Source organism: Cydia strobilella, chromosome Z (assembly GCF_947568885.1).
Source record: "Cydia strobilella chromosome Z, ilCydStro3.1, whole genome shotgun sequence".
NCBI lineage: Eukaryota > Metazoa > Arthropoda > Insecta > Lepidoptera > Tortricidae > Cydia > Cydia strobilella.
The window spans coordinates 32702327-32718877 of record NC_086068.1 but is presented as its reverse complement, the minus strand read 5'-3'; the positions used below and the strand labels follow the sequence as shown (position 1 = coordinate 32718877).

Sequence of the window (16551 nt, the reverse complement as noted above, 5' to 3'; positions counted from 1 at the left end):
AAGATTCTACCTAAGAATCTTTCGCTTTCTCGGGACTCAAAATAAACACTCGCAAGAAAAACCAACTTTCCTCTCTTGTTGCACAAATAACTATAGTCATCTTGCTTTATTCAGACAATTTAATTCATTAGTTTCTATGAAAAAACTTATCTTTATAAATTATAATACTAAGAAAATTTTACATTATTTCTGTTTTACATATTTATACTGGTAGCTATTATTTATACTGGTTTATTCATCTATAGGACAACATTGTTAGGTAATCTTCTGGGCAAATTGGCCTATTCTGGCGCTTATTATTTTTTATAAAAATAGTTAAAATAGTGAATAATAAGAAACTCGATTACATACATGCTGAATCATCATTGATTGATTGATTTATTTATTGGTAAAATCATTATTTCAATCATTAATGTAGATTACATTACAATCATATTTATGTACATAGTGAGATTACAATACTAATAATATTTACATATTCTAACATTTGCATAAGCATGAACTATAAATGTATAAACATTTACAACAAAATCTCAAACTACGCATAATTAATTAAACACAGTAAATAATACCTAATATTACATGTTTAGAAAACGTTTTAGGTAATGAGCTCCACGAAGAAACTCGTCTACGCTGTAGCCTGCCTGTGCGACTAGCAGCGATTAGAGTTTCCTTGTAAACTCATTGTCACTTTTCGCTGACTTTATATCAGTCGGGACAGAGTTGTAGATCTTGGCCCCAAAGACATTGTGTGAACTCCTGAGCTTAGCGAGTCGCTTGACGGGGGCAATCAACATTGGCTGCCTGCGGTTGTTCTCACCGCGGCTACAGTTAGTTTTATACCTACCAAGATTAGACCTGACATACTGGCACGCTGCTAATATGTACAATAGGGTATTTGACAACATTAAAAATATATAACGAATTGCTGTCATCCTGAAAGATAATAAACTAATAAAGTATATTTCACTATATTTGAATGTAGTAAATTATGTTTAGTTTTTGGAATATAAACGAAAGAAAATTTAATATTTTTTGAAATTTTATCAGGGACGTGAACGCTCTGTGATTGGTCAACGCTCGAATGACGTCACACGCGGGTAAACATTCTTGATTGCCTTGAGTGTTTTAACCGTTTTATTTGTATTTAGTTAATTTTAGTTATTGTTCCACAGTTTTCTGATATATTCCGATTTATCCGTATATCTAGTAGCACAATATTCATAAGAATCTCAAAATGGAGCCGAAATATGTGAAAGCTGATAGCGGTAACCTACCAGACATAGACGCATTAATGGTTGCACTTTTCTTTAAAGATAATCTGGATTACTATGCTGCGGAACTTAGAAATGTAAAAACAGCTGTGTGAGTATACGTAGAAATTGTTTATTTACAAACATTTCTATTTCGATGATACAAATACGACGACGATATATATATAGAATACGATGACGAGAATAGTATCTCCATACTGCACTTTAGTTTGAAAGAAAAAGTATGCTACTAACTACCTACTAATGCTGAAAGAGCTATGTTTTGAGGTTATGTAGTAATACATTAAATACCATGATCTTGTTTCGTTAAATACAACAAAATCCGCTGCTTTAACTACCATATTTATTTACAGTTAAATATTACTTACATCGAAGTGGTCTTCACACATAAAAACATTTGTATGCGCTAAAATGCTCTTTGGGTATCTTCGCGCTAGTTTTAACCACATTTTTCTTTTTTTGGGATTCGTTGGAACGGAAACAAACAATTTATCTGAATTTTTTATAGTCGTACTTGAACATTGCGGCACTATACACCATTTATATACCATTTTACAGTGAAATAATCAATTCAATGCACATAAACCATAAGATTTACTAAGGTCATTGACTGAGTTTACTCGCGTGTGACGTCACACGTGTCACGTGATTACCCCTTTGCAAAACAGCGTTTAAGGCGCGTTCAAAATAAATAAACTAACATTGTTTTTTTTTTATATTTAATACAGGAAATTTCACGGAAATATCAATGTAGTGTAATTATTACGTCATAAACAATCAATTAAAACTATTTTCAAAAATTAGTCAAATAGCCTATTGGGTAGGTAAAGTCTTAGGCAAATTATATTTTTATCCGATAGTACCTATTCGTCATAACGATCACGGAAATGCAGCTTTTTATTTTTATTTCGTATTATTTATTATATATTTTTTTTAAGTGACCGAGATGACGTTTGAGAAATTTAATAGCAGATCAGGCACTAATGCCTGTGCACGTGATTTAATTGATGAGATAGACAAAAAAACGATGTCAACTGTCAGTGTCACCTAGCTGTCATTGATGAAGTGCGCGGGTTGTTTATCCATGCATCATGCCATCAATGATGTCATCCGCAGGGCTTTGGTGTCGGCCAATATTCCTTGCGTTTTGGACCCTCCAGGGTTGTGCCGCACGGATGCAAGAGGCCTGATGGTCTGACATTGGTTCCATGGCAGAGGGGACGATGCCTCTTGTGGGATGCAACGTGCGTGAGTACATTTGCGCCGTCCCACTTGAGTCTCACTGTCAGGTCTGCTGGTACTGCCGCGGAGTATGCCGCCAAAATGAAGCATCCCAAGTACTCTGCCCTGGAATCAACGTACGACTTTGTGCCGGTTGCAGTCGAGACTGCGGGACCTTGGGCTGTGGAGGCTAGGAACTTTGTGAGGGATTTGGGTCGGTGGCTGAGGGACAGGGGGTGCGACCCTCGGTCCGGATCGTACCTGGTCCAACAGATCTCGTTGGCCATTCAGCGCGGTAACGCTGCCAGCGTAATGGGGACATGGGGACATGGGGGCCAGGTACGATTCGTGACGGTTATTTTATTTAAACAAAAAATAATAATTACGAAGCCTGTTGCTGATTTGCATTTGTGGCCACCTGACGAAGCCTGCGTTGCGGATTTTTTACATGTAACTATATTATTTTTTAAGATTTTCTCAAATTCTGTTTTATTTTTAATGTAGTGTGCAAATAAAAGGAGTACATTATATTATTTATTTTGATATTTAGCTGGGATATGTCAGTACGCCTTAACCAAGTGCACAATGTTTGTTTTGTCTAGGTTGAGGAGCATTCCGTTTGCAGAAAACCACTTTCAGTTTTGATACCAGATCATCAATGTTTTCAGCGTGTACTGTTAAGTTACAAGAAATCAAACAAAAAAACCGGCCAAGTGCGAGTCGGACTAGCGTTCTAAGGGTTCCGACATTACACAATTTAAAGAATGTATTTTTTATGTGAAACGTCTTTAAAAAACCCGTAGGGGTCGGATCAAAAACTAAGTAATTAAGTCCGACTCACGCTTGACTGCAATTTTTAATAGGTTTTCCGGTGATCTGCGTGTGTGTGTGTGGTAAAGAACTATTTTGTGTATTTTTTCAAAATTTTAGACCCAGTAGTTTCGGAGATAAAGGGGGGGGGGGGGAATTGTAAATTTTTGCCTATTTTCTTGAATAACTTCTAAACTGTTTATCCTAAAATTATAAAAAAATATATAAAAATTATAAAAATATTTACCCCCCAAAAGTGGACCCGATGTTTAAAATTCATTTGTTTACGTTACATGTCCGTCTTTGGGTCACAAACTTACATATGTATACCAAATTTCAACTTAATTGGTCCAGTAGTTTCGGAGAAAATTGGCTGTGACAGACGGACAGACAGACAGACAAACGCACGAGTGATCCTATAAGTGTTACGTTTATTCCATTTGAGGTACGGAACCCTAAAAATTGACTTGTAAACCGCCCAAGTAGACCTAATATTATTATGTAGGATGAAAGTACACGTACGGATGTATATGTAGATGTGCACGCACACATACATAGTTAGTTTCGGGAGCAAATCAGGGATGGTGCTTTCAAATGATGTTCCATAAAATGCTTCAAGCGGGCTCTCTTTACCTATAATCAAAGATAGATATAACTCCGTAATAGATGGATACAGTCTAAGGAAAAAACGTGCCTCGAAAATCACGAAAATTTGATTCTCGATAAGATGGCGCCACTAGCTTTACCTACTCTCGTATAGAGGTCGTTGACGGTTTCGTTTGTTATTTATAATTTTAACGCATATCAGTGAAAGAATATGAGTCAAAATCATATAAAAATAATTAATGCAAATAAAAAAAACATTTATCCATATTTAAATAAATTTTAACGTATTTTTATAAATCTTCATTTTTAGTTTTAAAGTATGTCGATAGATGGCAGTGAATTTACAGTGGTTACAAAATTTACTATGACAGTACCGCTCTATCTTATTATATCATCTTTGCTATAATACTTACTTTACTCTTTGGGAATAGGGGACCGGTCTCTAGGTTTAATAGTGGTTCAGTACCTAAGCTATTCTAGTACCTACTTGTATTCGTTAGTAAAGTAGGTATACGGTGGAGCCTAAAGATCGAATTTCTAAATCCTTTTTGGTGTCGAAGTAGCCGTGTTGAGAAGGAGTTACATAAGCTCAGGGCGCACCGCACGGCGCACTTCAATACCAAACTATTATATCTATCTATATAAGACTAGTAGCCGTGTTGAGAAGGAGTTACATAAGCTCAGGGCGCACCGCACGGCGCACTTCAATACCAAACTATTATATCTATCTATATAAGACTAGTAGCCGTGTTGAGAAGGAGTTACATAAGCTCAGGGCGCACCGCACGGCGCACTTCAATACCAAACTATTCTATCTATCTATATAAGACTAGTAGCCGTGTTGAGAAGGAGTTACATAAGCTCAGGGCGCACCGCACGGCGCACTTCAATACCAAACTATTCTATCTATCTATATAAGACTAGTAGCCGTGTTGAGAAGGAGTTACATAAGCTCAGGGCGCACCGCACGGCGCACTTCAATACCAAACTATTCTATCTATCTATATAAGACTAGTAGCCGTGTTGAGAAGGAGTTACATAAGCTCAGGGCGCACCGCACGGCGCACTTCAATACCAAACTATTCTATCTATCTATATAAGACTAATAGCGTTATTCATAAACGCGTTACTGACCTTAATTACCTATGAATCGTTTGTCTTTATCTGTCATTTTGACTTATGTATTTGTAAGAAAGGGATAAAACATAATTTAACTAAATCAGGCCCGTAAACTTTTATGAATAAGGGGGTTAATGATAAAAATTCCTTTGTATCCGCGGGTTTATCATACATTACGCCGCATTACGTTTATCATACATACATCGCGCCCTACCATACATTATTTACACTTAATAAAAATGAATTAAATTAATTTCTACAGAAGCCTTTGTTTTATGTTATTTGAACTTAAAATCCAAGATAGTTTACTGCTTACTCCTTTTTTCTTCTGGTTCTCACTACAGTCCGAACTGGCCCTTTCTCTTTGTCCACTACTTCAGGTTCGGTGTTGTAGTTTAATGAAGATCCTTTGCCATTCAATGGTTTGTTTGAAAGGTCATCTTCATCGCTGCTGCTAGTAGTGTCATCATCCGGATTGCCGTGACTCTATAAAAAGTAAGTCTTTTGTCAAACATTTCATGTCATTGAGACTATTCTACTTTTTTTAAATTAAAACTTGGGATTTTAATTAAAACATTAATTAAACACATATACATACATATTATAATCACGCCTATTTCCCGCCACGTCTGTAATTTGCTATACAAAAAAGTGCCAATTTTTGCGGGGAAGGGGAACGTCAAATGCATAGGTCGTCCTCAGAATAATAACAAGCATAGAAGCCGGGCAGAAATAAGAGCTTGGTAAAAGGTATCGTATTCACAACACGATATTACTTTTTGTCTAGAGTGAGTGAGACAACAATCCGCAAGTACTTTCGTTTTTTTCAGGCTTGTCACAAAATGAACTGAGGAAAATGTCAAATGGTTGTAATATAATCCAGCCAAATAAAATACATGTTCGTTATTTCACAGGTAGGTTTCAATTGTAACAACTTTTCATAGTCGTATTAAATTAGCTCAAATGTTTCGTGGTCATCTTGCTGAGATCTTGCTGATTTTTAGGGTTCCGTACCTCAAAAGGAAAAAACGGAACCCTTATAGGATCATTAAAGGATCACTCGTGCGTCTGTCTGTCCGTCTGTCACAGTCTATTTTCTCCGAAACTACTGGACCAATTTAGTTGAAATTTGGTACACATATGTAAGTTTGTGACCCAAAGATGGACATGTAACGTAAACATATTAATTTTAAACACGGGGGCCACTTTGGGGGTAGGCCAAGCAATAAGAAGGTATAGAGGGAAATCCAAGGAACACAATTTTTAACTTCGTAGCTTTGTTTAGACTAGTTAGGATATGAACATATCAAAAGTCCCCGGCCGTAACCCTGGTGCTGGGGGGGAGAGGGTGGTTTGAAGGTTCAATTTTTCGGTTTTTCGATTATATCTCCGAAACTATGCGTCTGAGCGACTTGGACACTTATACAAAATGAAAAGAGATTTAATTTGTTACAAGGCCAAGTTACAAAAGTAGGCATTAAATGTCGTGATGCCGCACTAACTTGGCTCGTCCAATAGAAAACCGATCTGAGTGTCACGTGAAGTCGGTCCGCCATTACAGCGGCAGTTAGTTGCATCGTTCATTTCGTCCGGAGCTCTGATACTGGTAAGATGGCTTTATTCCGTTTCTCCTGACTTACTGCGATTCTACGTAATGTTTTTTTGGCTTTAAACTAGAGTTTAATACATGGCACTGAGGTTTAATATTCATGAGCAACCTAATTAGTTTAATCTTTTATTTTAATTATGCATCTATCTGGTATTAACACAGTCTTCTGAGTCACCTGTTCCCTAGCTGACTTTTTCGGTGACCCAAGAGACAATCTTGGTAAGCCATGAGACATTTACTTGTTTTGCAAGGTTTGAGTGAATAAAGGCACAATAAACTATTGAATTACTACTATTTATAGTACGTAAATGAATCTGCAATATCAAAAAAATGTTACTTTTTTGTTTTTCTATTGTGTTTATTACGAATCAAGTATCATTTCATTTTTCACTGCCTATTTTGAATATATTTTTATGGTAGCGTGCTTATTCATCATAATTAGCCTATAGTTGTTCTTATCTCTCATGCCTAGGAGGGAATGGACTCTAATTAACACGCTGGCCGAAAATAACGCTTGATTGGAAACTTCTTCCTCACGATATTTCTCTTCACCAAAATGTTATCGGTAATTGTTGATTGTCATTCCGAGAACATTCCGAGAAAAACTAAATGGTACGTTTCAGAATACTCTGTTTAAAAGTTGTATGCTCAAATCACCCTGCTACTATCGCTCTTCATTGCTTGTTTGCTCATACTAATCATTCATTGCAGCGAAAATGCCATTGTCAGCCGCCGAAATACAGAGACGCTACAAAAAAAGAAGGACCCGGAGAAATATTAGGAATATTAAAAGAAGAAAAGAGAATGTTATCACGCAAAGAAGTTAGTGAAAGACATGACTCCAAAAGAACACTACAATGCTAAAATAATATGAAAACTAAGAAAAAAGAATGTAATGCAAAACAAGAAAAATCCTAATCGTGTTCTCGAAGTTACACTTCGACCCATAGGGATCTTTTGTGCAGTTACCCCCTAGGAAAGATCCGTCCGCTACTCAAAAGCTTTTCCCAGCATTTCCTTATGCCGGATGATGGAGCTCATGGGTTTTGAATTCCTTTGGTTCCAGATAACCGGTTCCAAAGTCCTTCACTCTTTGTCTGGCGAGGGCGTGACATTCACACATAAGGTGTTCTACTGTCTCTTCCTCTTCGCCACACATACGACAATCGGTGTTGTCAGCGTGTCCCATCTTGGCCAGGATTCCCTTGACCCCGTAATGGTCAGTAAACACCCCCGTTATTATTTGTAGTCGTTCGCTAAGTTTCCAAAGCTTTTTGCTCCAACCAGAGTCTACCCCTTGTATAAAGAGCTTTGAGTGCTTTAGACCTGTCAAACTGTCCCATTCTTTCTGATGTTTGGTCTTAGTCTATGATAGCCGTTGTAATGGTTCCCTGTGAGAGCCCCACGAATGGTTCCAGACCTATAAAGTTGTTTGCAGATCCGGCTGGCAAGTTCATCTGCATTTTCATTGCCTATGAATCCCTCGTGCCCTGGGATCCATACCAGTTGCAATTTGTTTTGCCTTCCAAGCTTGTTCTGAGCTTGGATGCCATTGTATACCAGTCTAGAGTCCACTCTGGGCGCCTTAAGCGCTTTGAGTGCAGCATGACTGTCGCTAAGTATATAGATATTGTTCCCTTGGGTTTGCCTAACTATATTCTCATGCACACAGACAATTATGGCGTATGTCTCGGCTTGGAAGACAGTGGCGTAATTGCCCATGCTTATGCTACTACTAAAGTCATTTGCATAAATGCCTGCCCCAGTACCAGATTCTGTCTTGGACCCATCTGTGTACCATATGATATCATTTTCATCAGAAATTGGTGCTTCAAGACCTTCAGTCCGTTCAGCCTTTGTTGGAACTTTAACATTAAATTTCTTACGGAACACAAAATTGGGTTGCATCTTACCGCAGCCCATATTCGTAATCCTTTTCATGAAATTGTCACATTCCATATTTGTGTGTTTAGTTTTTGGCTTGCTATCGCTCTAGAGGCCTGTCAAAGCCAACCTGTGTAACGATTTCCGCGCCTCAGATTGTATCACTAGGTGTAGCGGCGGGAGGTCTAGCAGTACTTACATCGCCGTTGTTGGCGTCGTTCTAAACGCGCAAGTAATAGCCATGCATGCCGTTCTTTGTATTTTCATAAGGGCATCCCTGCATGTGCTCTTTAGTGTCCTTGGCCACCATGCCAGGCATCCGTATAAAATGATAGGTCTTACCATCATGGTATAGATCCATCTCAGTACCTTTGGGCTTAAACCCCATGTTTTGCCATATGCCGTTCTACACATTCCAAACACTCTCAGTGCCATGGTTATGGTAGTTTCGACATGCTTTTGATTTTATTTACTTTGATAATACATTTTTCTATTGTAATATTTTGTTTCATTTGATTCCCAATCAAGCTGCTCTTAATGATCTCTATGATGATATGAAAAAATCCCAAAAAATATATCATACGACCATATAAATCAAGCTTGTTCCATTTTAAAAGTCTCTTGAACCATCGATTTGTCTCTTGGGTGACCAACATGTCACCAAAAATAAATTACATTTTTTAAATCTTTTTGTATGGAATCGTTACAGTTTTACCTCAGCTTTTAACATTAATTTTGTTTAAAACAAAGGGAGAATTCAAAGTTATGATGTTTGTCTTATTAGTATTGGTTATTACTAATTAATAGAAAAGTTTTTTTATGTTCTTGTCAACAGTGACTCAAGAGACATAACTACTTGTTGTAATTTTGTACTTATATAATATTTTGCCGTAATTTACATGTGTAATTAACAAAAACGTGTTTATGTATACATTGCACTGGTTTCACTTTTTTCAACATGCAATTTTATTGAATTATCCATAGTTACCCAGGGGACCACTTTAAACCTCAAATTAACTTTGTGGTCATATTAAACAATATAATAATCATAAAAGTCCGCGGCAACTCCTGAAATATGAAAGTTCAATATATGTAATATGCTAAAACCTCATAAAAATGTAAAAAGAAGTAATTTTATATTTTGATTTGTTCTTTATCAAAAAACAAAAAAAAAGTGATTCACCCATAAAGATGTCCGGACACCTGCCATAACAATGTTAAAATATTATTATTATATTCCTCAAAGATTGTTGGAAAACGTGCTGAATTTTTAATTATAATGGTTTAAAGTTCCTTATGTGACAATCTCTTGTGCGATCGAGGGCTATTAAATCACATACATGAAGAAAAGAAAATACACACGAACCGGTAACTCGGTGAGTTTAATTCTATTTTGATAATATTAATTTATAGGACCTAACCTAAACATAAAAATGTATATTACCAGTTTATGTAAATATAACCGTATTTGAATGTATTTTCGTAATTTTCTTGAAACTTTTTAAGGTTATGTTTATTCGCATAGTGAGGTGTGTTTTTATCGACGTCGGAACAATAACCTATCGACAATCATAGCTTTATATAAAGTATAATATTAAAAACGACACGAATGATCATTGATGAACTTTCCTTAATTATAGATCTTGGTTTACCTCTTACTTACTTACATGTTTAAATTCTCACCCTTTATGAATTCTCATTTATGTCCCTGAATTTGGAGATCGATTAGAAATTGAGAGAGAGGCGAATGAATTAAGTGATCAAAAACCGTATACACATAAATTAGATATTATGATTCTGACATTTTTATATTTAGTCAGACAAGAAAGTGGCCTTTAATTGCATATTGCATAATTGTGAATCACTACTAATAGTGATTCACAATAAAATTATGCAACATGCAAAGAGGATATAATAAGATAGAGCGGTACTGTCATAGTAAATTTTGTAACCGCTGTACATTCACTGCCATCTATCAACATACTTTAAAACTAAAAATAAAGATTTATAAAAATACGTTAAAATGTATTTAAATATGGATAAATGATTTTTTTATTTGCATTAATTATTTTTATATGATTTTGACCCATGTTCTTTCACTGATATGCGTTAAAATTATAAATAACAAACGAGACCGTCAACGCCCTCTATACGAGAGTAGGCCAAAACTAGTGGCGCCCTCTGATCGAATCAAATTTTCGTGATTTTCGAGGCACGTTTTTTCCTTAGACTGTATCCATCTATTACGGAGTTATATCTATCTCTGGCAACATGCAATCACTCATAATGACAGAGTCGAAAAGTGATAGACCACTTACTTGGCTTACTTACTTCACTTACATACAAGATTGTTTTCGCGCGTGTGTGCTTTACCCACGATGCAAAATCTATATTTAGTAATGCGTAGGTATTATTTTATTATTATTATATATTATTATTTGGGAATAGTATTTCAAATACCATTCCTAAAAGCATCTTGTATTTGATATTTAAATATTTGACTTCCTAGTATATTGTATTTTAGATACTTTTTATAGGGTATCTTGTACATCTCTGGTGATGTATACGTCAACTGCCTTGATATATTTTGTTAGTTTTATCAAGAAAAGTCTGCAAAGGTTTTGATAGCACCCGCCGCCGTGCAAGTTTTATTTTAAACGTCAAATTTCTATGAACTTATGACGTACGTATAAATAACACTTGCACTGCGTGTGCTATCAAAATCGTTGCAGACTTTTCTTGGTCGAACTCTACCAATTTCGTGATAATTTTTTAAACATGGCACATAAGTGCATAATTTATCGATATAAAAAGTCGACACAGAACATCCCTAGCAAAACAAAACTTGTGACACCCTACGTAAATAAGGAATAACAAACATATATGCATTTCTTTTCGACACATTATCTAATTCGTAAGGAAGTAAGGGACGGGTATACATATTTGCGAAGCATTTTTGCCCGGCTTCTATGCTTGTTATTATTCTGAGGTAACGTCAAAATAGCCATGTCAGATAAACGTCAGTCCATACATTGTGTATGACCATTGGCCGACTATTTTCGACAGAGGGGAATGCCTGTTAATGGCTACTCCGTTTGGTTATATCCTCCTAGGGTAAAAATGGTCACTTGGATGTTACCAAAGAGAATATATAGGATAGAGGGGTACTGTCATAGTAAATTTTGTAGTCACAGTAAATTCACTGCCATCTACCGACACACGATTACAACTAAAAATAAAAGCGAAAATTCGAGGACTGCGTTGTCCCAGTGGTCTCGGAGAAGACTGGCCAAAGTTCAACATATTCAAGGCGCGCAAGTTTCGCGAAGTGCGGGCACTTGGTCTTGTTTATTAACTTGAACATTTTTCGCACTAGGGATATCACCCGATCGACACACAACACACAATATTCGATTTTTCATCTTTCGTTATTTGTTTCCACTTACATTTACATTGGGGAAACGAAACTTACCATAGCGGAAAGAGTTATGGAGCATATTGCAACTGTCAAGAATCGTGAGGTGAACAAGTCTGCCTTTGCTGAGCATTTATTAGAGTCAGGGCCAAACCACTGGATTGAGCTTCACAAACCCTAGAATACTTTCTACGGATCGTGGGTTTTATAGTAGACAAATCTTTGAAACCCAGTCACGTAATTAATGGGCAACCATTTACAATACATAGTCATAGTGATCCTTTTCTCACCTGTGGTGGAATAGATTTACAACAAGCTGGCTGATTTAGCCATTTTCGACATGTAGGCATAGCAGCAACTCTTGCTTGCAGTTCTTCTTGTCTACCCTCTTTGAGCAGTGCCAGGTATTGTAGGAGTAATGTTGCCACCTCTGTAATTATAGTATTTAGTTCTTTTATTATAAAGCTAAGTTTACAAGGGAAATATGATTAGCATCAACTACAATGTATTCCCTTTTTTATCCACCTGATAGGGTGTCATACATAATGATCTAAATTCACACAATGTATATGACTATCACTATCAGTTACCAGTGATTTAGTTGCCATCTTACGGGATCTAGAAATATTGTTTGTATGGAAATGCCAGTAAACTCATAATATCAAATGTAGTTCACAACATTGCTATTTAAATAGTGTTGAAATGTGGTTGAAATACATTTGAATACTAACAAAACATTTGATAAGATAATAAAAATTGTATTTTATTTTACCATTGGTTATCATTTTTTAGGGTTCCGTACCAAAAGAGTAAAAATGGGGCACTATTACTAAGACTCCGCTGTCTGTCTGTCACCAGGCTGTATCTCATGAACCGTGATAGCTAGAGTTGAAATTTTCAATGATGATGTATTTCTGTTGCCGCTATAACTACAAATACTAAGAATAAATACAAAAAATATTTAAATGGGGCTCCCATACAACAAACGTGACTTTTTTGCATAATGGTACGGAATCCTTCGTGCGCGAGTCCGACTCGTACTTGGCCGGTTTTGTTTATTTAAACATACTTTTTCTACTCTAGTATTGTAATCTAATCTCTCAGTTAAATGACTTGTATTGAAAAGGTATACTTTATGATACATATTGTCTGTGTTATTCTAATGCTGTTCATAATCCTGTATCCTGATATTACCCCACAGTTTTTTTATAGGATGCACCCGTTAAATTTTAAAATTATGTTATTTCACTATAGTAGAAATCATATTATATGCACCTAGGCATTATTGTATTGTAGTTCGGGCGATTTTCCGCAACTCGACGACTGGCGCCTATTTTGCGCGACAAGTAGGCATTATAACACTTGTATCATCCTACATGTCCATGTGATCCAATCCGTTTCATTATTAAAAATAAACAAAAACCACACTCTAAGGCCTCTCATTATGTGTCATTTGCATAAACTTCTATTATTGCAGTTAATCAAGGCACAAAGTGAGAACTTAAACTGGAAATGCATATCAAATTATAATTATAAATGACACTTGAAGAGCTATTTCCATCTTCCATTAATCATAGTGCCATCTACTAATGTCCTTTAGGATGAGCATTGAAATATAAACTCTGTACCATATATTATGTAGTATAAAGAATATCCCAACTCTATTGTTTTAAGAGGGTTGTGTTGTCTCAATCAAAATACTTTGCAGGTTGATTTGATGTAATTTTAAGAATAAAATTAAAAAGTAGTAATAATTGTAAATTTATAAATTTTTCTTTTTTGCATTTAATATGGGCTGTGTTACTTGCATAAGTAACAAGTTCGTAGGTCCAAAACAAGTAAATAAAACTTAATAAAATAAACTCAGGGCTAAATCAATACCTTTGGGTGAATTATCATGGCAGGCAGTTTCGAACTCTTCGTCCATCAAGTCTTCTAGCACTTCAGTAACATTTTCAATATCTACTATGTTTTCCACGCAGTACCGGGCGACGTAAACTGACATGAGTTGGGCAGTCTGAAATAGAAGCCATGAATTAAATATAATTTTCCAAAAATAGTGTTTATATCACGTAATCAATTAAAAAACCTTTTCACCACCCGGTGCACCCAGGCCCTGTTCTACTGCCAACTGTAATGCTGTCCAATTGTTCAATACGAGGTCTACAAGTGGTTTAAACTGGTCATACAACATTTTAGAAAAATTAAATAAGATTCATATGATCATATTTATTTTTATTAGAATGTATCTTCGACTGTATTGTATTATATTAATCTAATTCTAATCAAAATAATAACAGAAAGATAACTCAATAACATGAATTGTATGCGAATTTGCGAAAGTGCGAAACTTGCGAAATTCATTATCATTAACTCATCTGACACTGACAGTTCCAATCAATTGACAACAAGTTGTTTTTTATTTATTTAGAGCATTAGCAATTCGGCCATTATAGTTGGTCAAACCAAATTGTCAGTAAATAAGAACAAAAAAACTATACTCATCCTTTTCTTTTCATTGCTAGTACTAGTGTAAGACAAAGATAGTATGATTCTCTCTGTCTATGTTTGAAATGAGACAGTCCTTTGACAAACCTATACTTGTGACCATAGATCTAGTATATTTCTATAGATGCGGCCTACCGCGTGCGCCCGTAAGGGATAGACATAGATGACGTCATAAACGTGGGGATACCATATTGGTAAAAATTACCCCAATATTTGATATCACGTTGGGGCGATTACCCTGGAGGCAAAGTTAACTTGTTTGACGGTATTGAAAAATTGTTAAATAAAATGTCAATGGGCGGTTCTTTTTAGGCGTATGAACAATGAAATACCTCCTATAATTCGCGCAGGTGGTACAAAATAAACATGTTTAGTAAATAAAACGTAAAATAAAATGTATTATGGGTTTTAATTTAAAGAAATCACAAATCGCAATCACACCAATTAATGTACACCACATTTAATCTTCACAACATTTGTTTATTTTATTTTTTTGAAATTAGAAGTACGAAAAAACTTCGAGGTCAAAATTACCCATAAAATTATGATATTTTCATCTGGTATCCCTAACATGATTGTTATGCAGCTAAATTAAGAAGATGTTTAAAAATGGCTGACCTCAGACTCCTACCTACCTACGTAATTTGGGCGGATAATTTTACAAATAATGTTTTGTTAATTTGCGTAAATAATTGTGATATTTTTATTGAAATCGTTGATATGATTCTACATTGCTTTGAGTGTAACGTAATTTTTCGATGTTATTCTCACATATTGCGTTAAGAGGAAGGTGTAAAATACCGTACTTACGTGTGAAAGGTTACGATCTCATATTTTTGCTCAGAGCGGCTATTACAGCCGATTACAGATCAATTCACCATTATTTTATCAAAGTTCAAGCATTCAAAACGCTAAACATCACTATATTTCATAAGAGAAAGCACAATTTCATACAAAACAACAATAATTAAACAAGCAACGAACAAACATGACATGTCACGTACTTCTTTGTTTGCCACAACCACAGTTGTGGCAGCGGTGGAAAAGTGAAACAATGACAAGGACAAACAATAACAGCGCTTTCTCTGCTACTCCTACTGAAAGATACATAAGACTATCCCGTTCGGTCATTTTCCCCCACCCCTCATGACCGATCCAGTTATACTAGATTCATGTTCTTGGCTTAGGAACTGGTTTCGTCAGTATGTCCGCACATTGGTATTCCGTTGGAACATACTTCACATATTATAATTCATTTGAAGCAACTAGCTCTCTAACTAGCTCATTTAATAAGAAACGTTGAAAGAGTAGTCGATAAAGCAGTCAAACACCGATAGATTATTAATATGTTGTAACTTGACATCACTAGTTTTGATCTCACATAGACAATTTATGCACACACTTGCATTTCATTTTTGGTCGCACTTTTAAAGCCTGACAGTTGTTCTTTGTCATCCTAGTTCTGTGGATGTAACCGTTTGAAATCACGAATGTAGATTTGAAATCAATCGTTCGTTTGTATTCATTTGTATCGAAATGTTGAAAGCTGGCAACACGTGACTTGTAGCACCATTATCGACATACCAATTCTCAGGATCTACTAAGGTTGTTACTGTTCCGTTCTCAGAATAATGACTAAAGCAAAGAAGCCGGGCAAAAATAAAAGCTTGGTAAAAGATATCGTATTCACAACACGCTATTACTTATTGTCTATGAGTGAGTGAGACAACAATCCGCAAGTTCTTTCGTTTTTTTCAGTATTGTCATAAGATGAACTGAGGGAAATGTCAAATGGTTCTATGTGGTTCTATAATATAATCCAGCCAAATAAAATATATGTTTACACATAACACAGGTAGGTGTCAACTGTAACAACTTGACATAGTCGTATTATTTTAGTTGAAATATATCGGGAATATAAGCGGTCATCTTGGTTTATTTTAATTGTATTGTTGCTATTCCTGAAACATTGTTGGAAAACGCGCTGAGTTTTTATTTGTAATGGTTTGAAGTTCCCTTTGTGATAATGTCTTGTGTGATCGAGGGTTGTAAATCGCATACAGGAAGAAAAGAAAATACGCACGAACCGATAACCTTTAATCGGT

The 16551-nt window shown here is 35.7% G+C and overlaps 2 protein-coding genes across 2 annotated transcripts in view; both read right to left on the bottom strand.

Annotated features, from left to right (window-relative positions):
- The window catches only part of LOC134754373 (uncharacterized), a 399152-nt gene that overhangs the window by 115926 nt on the left and 266675 nt on the right, over positions 1 to 16551 (bottom strand). The gene's annotated exons all lie outside the window — the stretch shown is intronic.
- On the bottom strand, positions 217 to 14309 carry LOC134754116 (pre-rRNA-processing protein TSR2 homolog). Its single transcript, XM_063690193.1, has 5 exons — positions 14028 to 14309; positions 13820 to 13955; positions 12229 to 12368; positions 5347 to 5516; positions 217 to 2621 (listed from the first exon to the last, which is right to left on the bottom strand). The coding sequence occupies exons 1-5, from the start codon at positions 14130 to 14132 to the stop codon at positions 2381 to 2383; spliced, it is 792 nt and encodes a 263-aa protein (XP_063546263.1). The 5' UTR covers positions 14133 to 14309; the 3' UTR covers positions 217 to 2380.

Coding starts and splice junctions, on each gene's coding strand:
- LOC134754116 (XM_063690193.1), bottom strand. CDS start 14,132: ATGTTGTATGACCAGTTTAAACCACTTGTAGACCTCGTATTGAACAAT. Junction 12,369..13,819: donor CCATGATAATTCACCCAAAG/GTATTGATTTAG, acceptor CTATAATTACAG/AGGTGGCAACATTACTCCTA. Junction 2,622..5,346: donor AGAACCAGAAGAAAAAAGGA/GTAAGCAGTAAA, acceptor CGTTGATTCCAG/GGCAGAGTACTTGGGATGCT.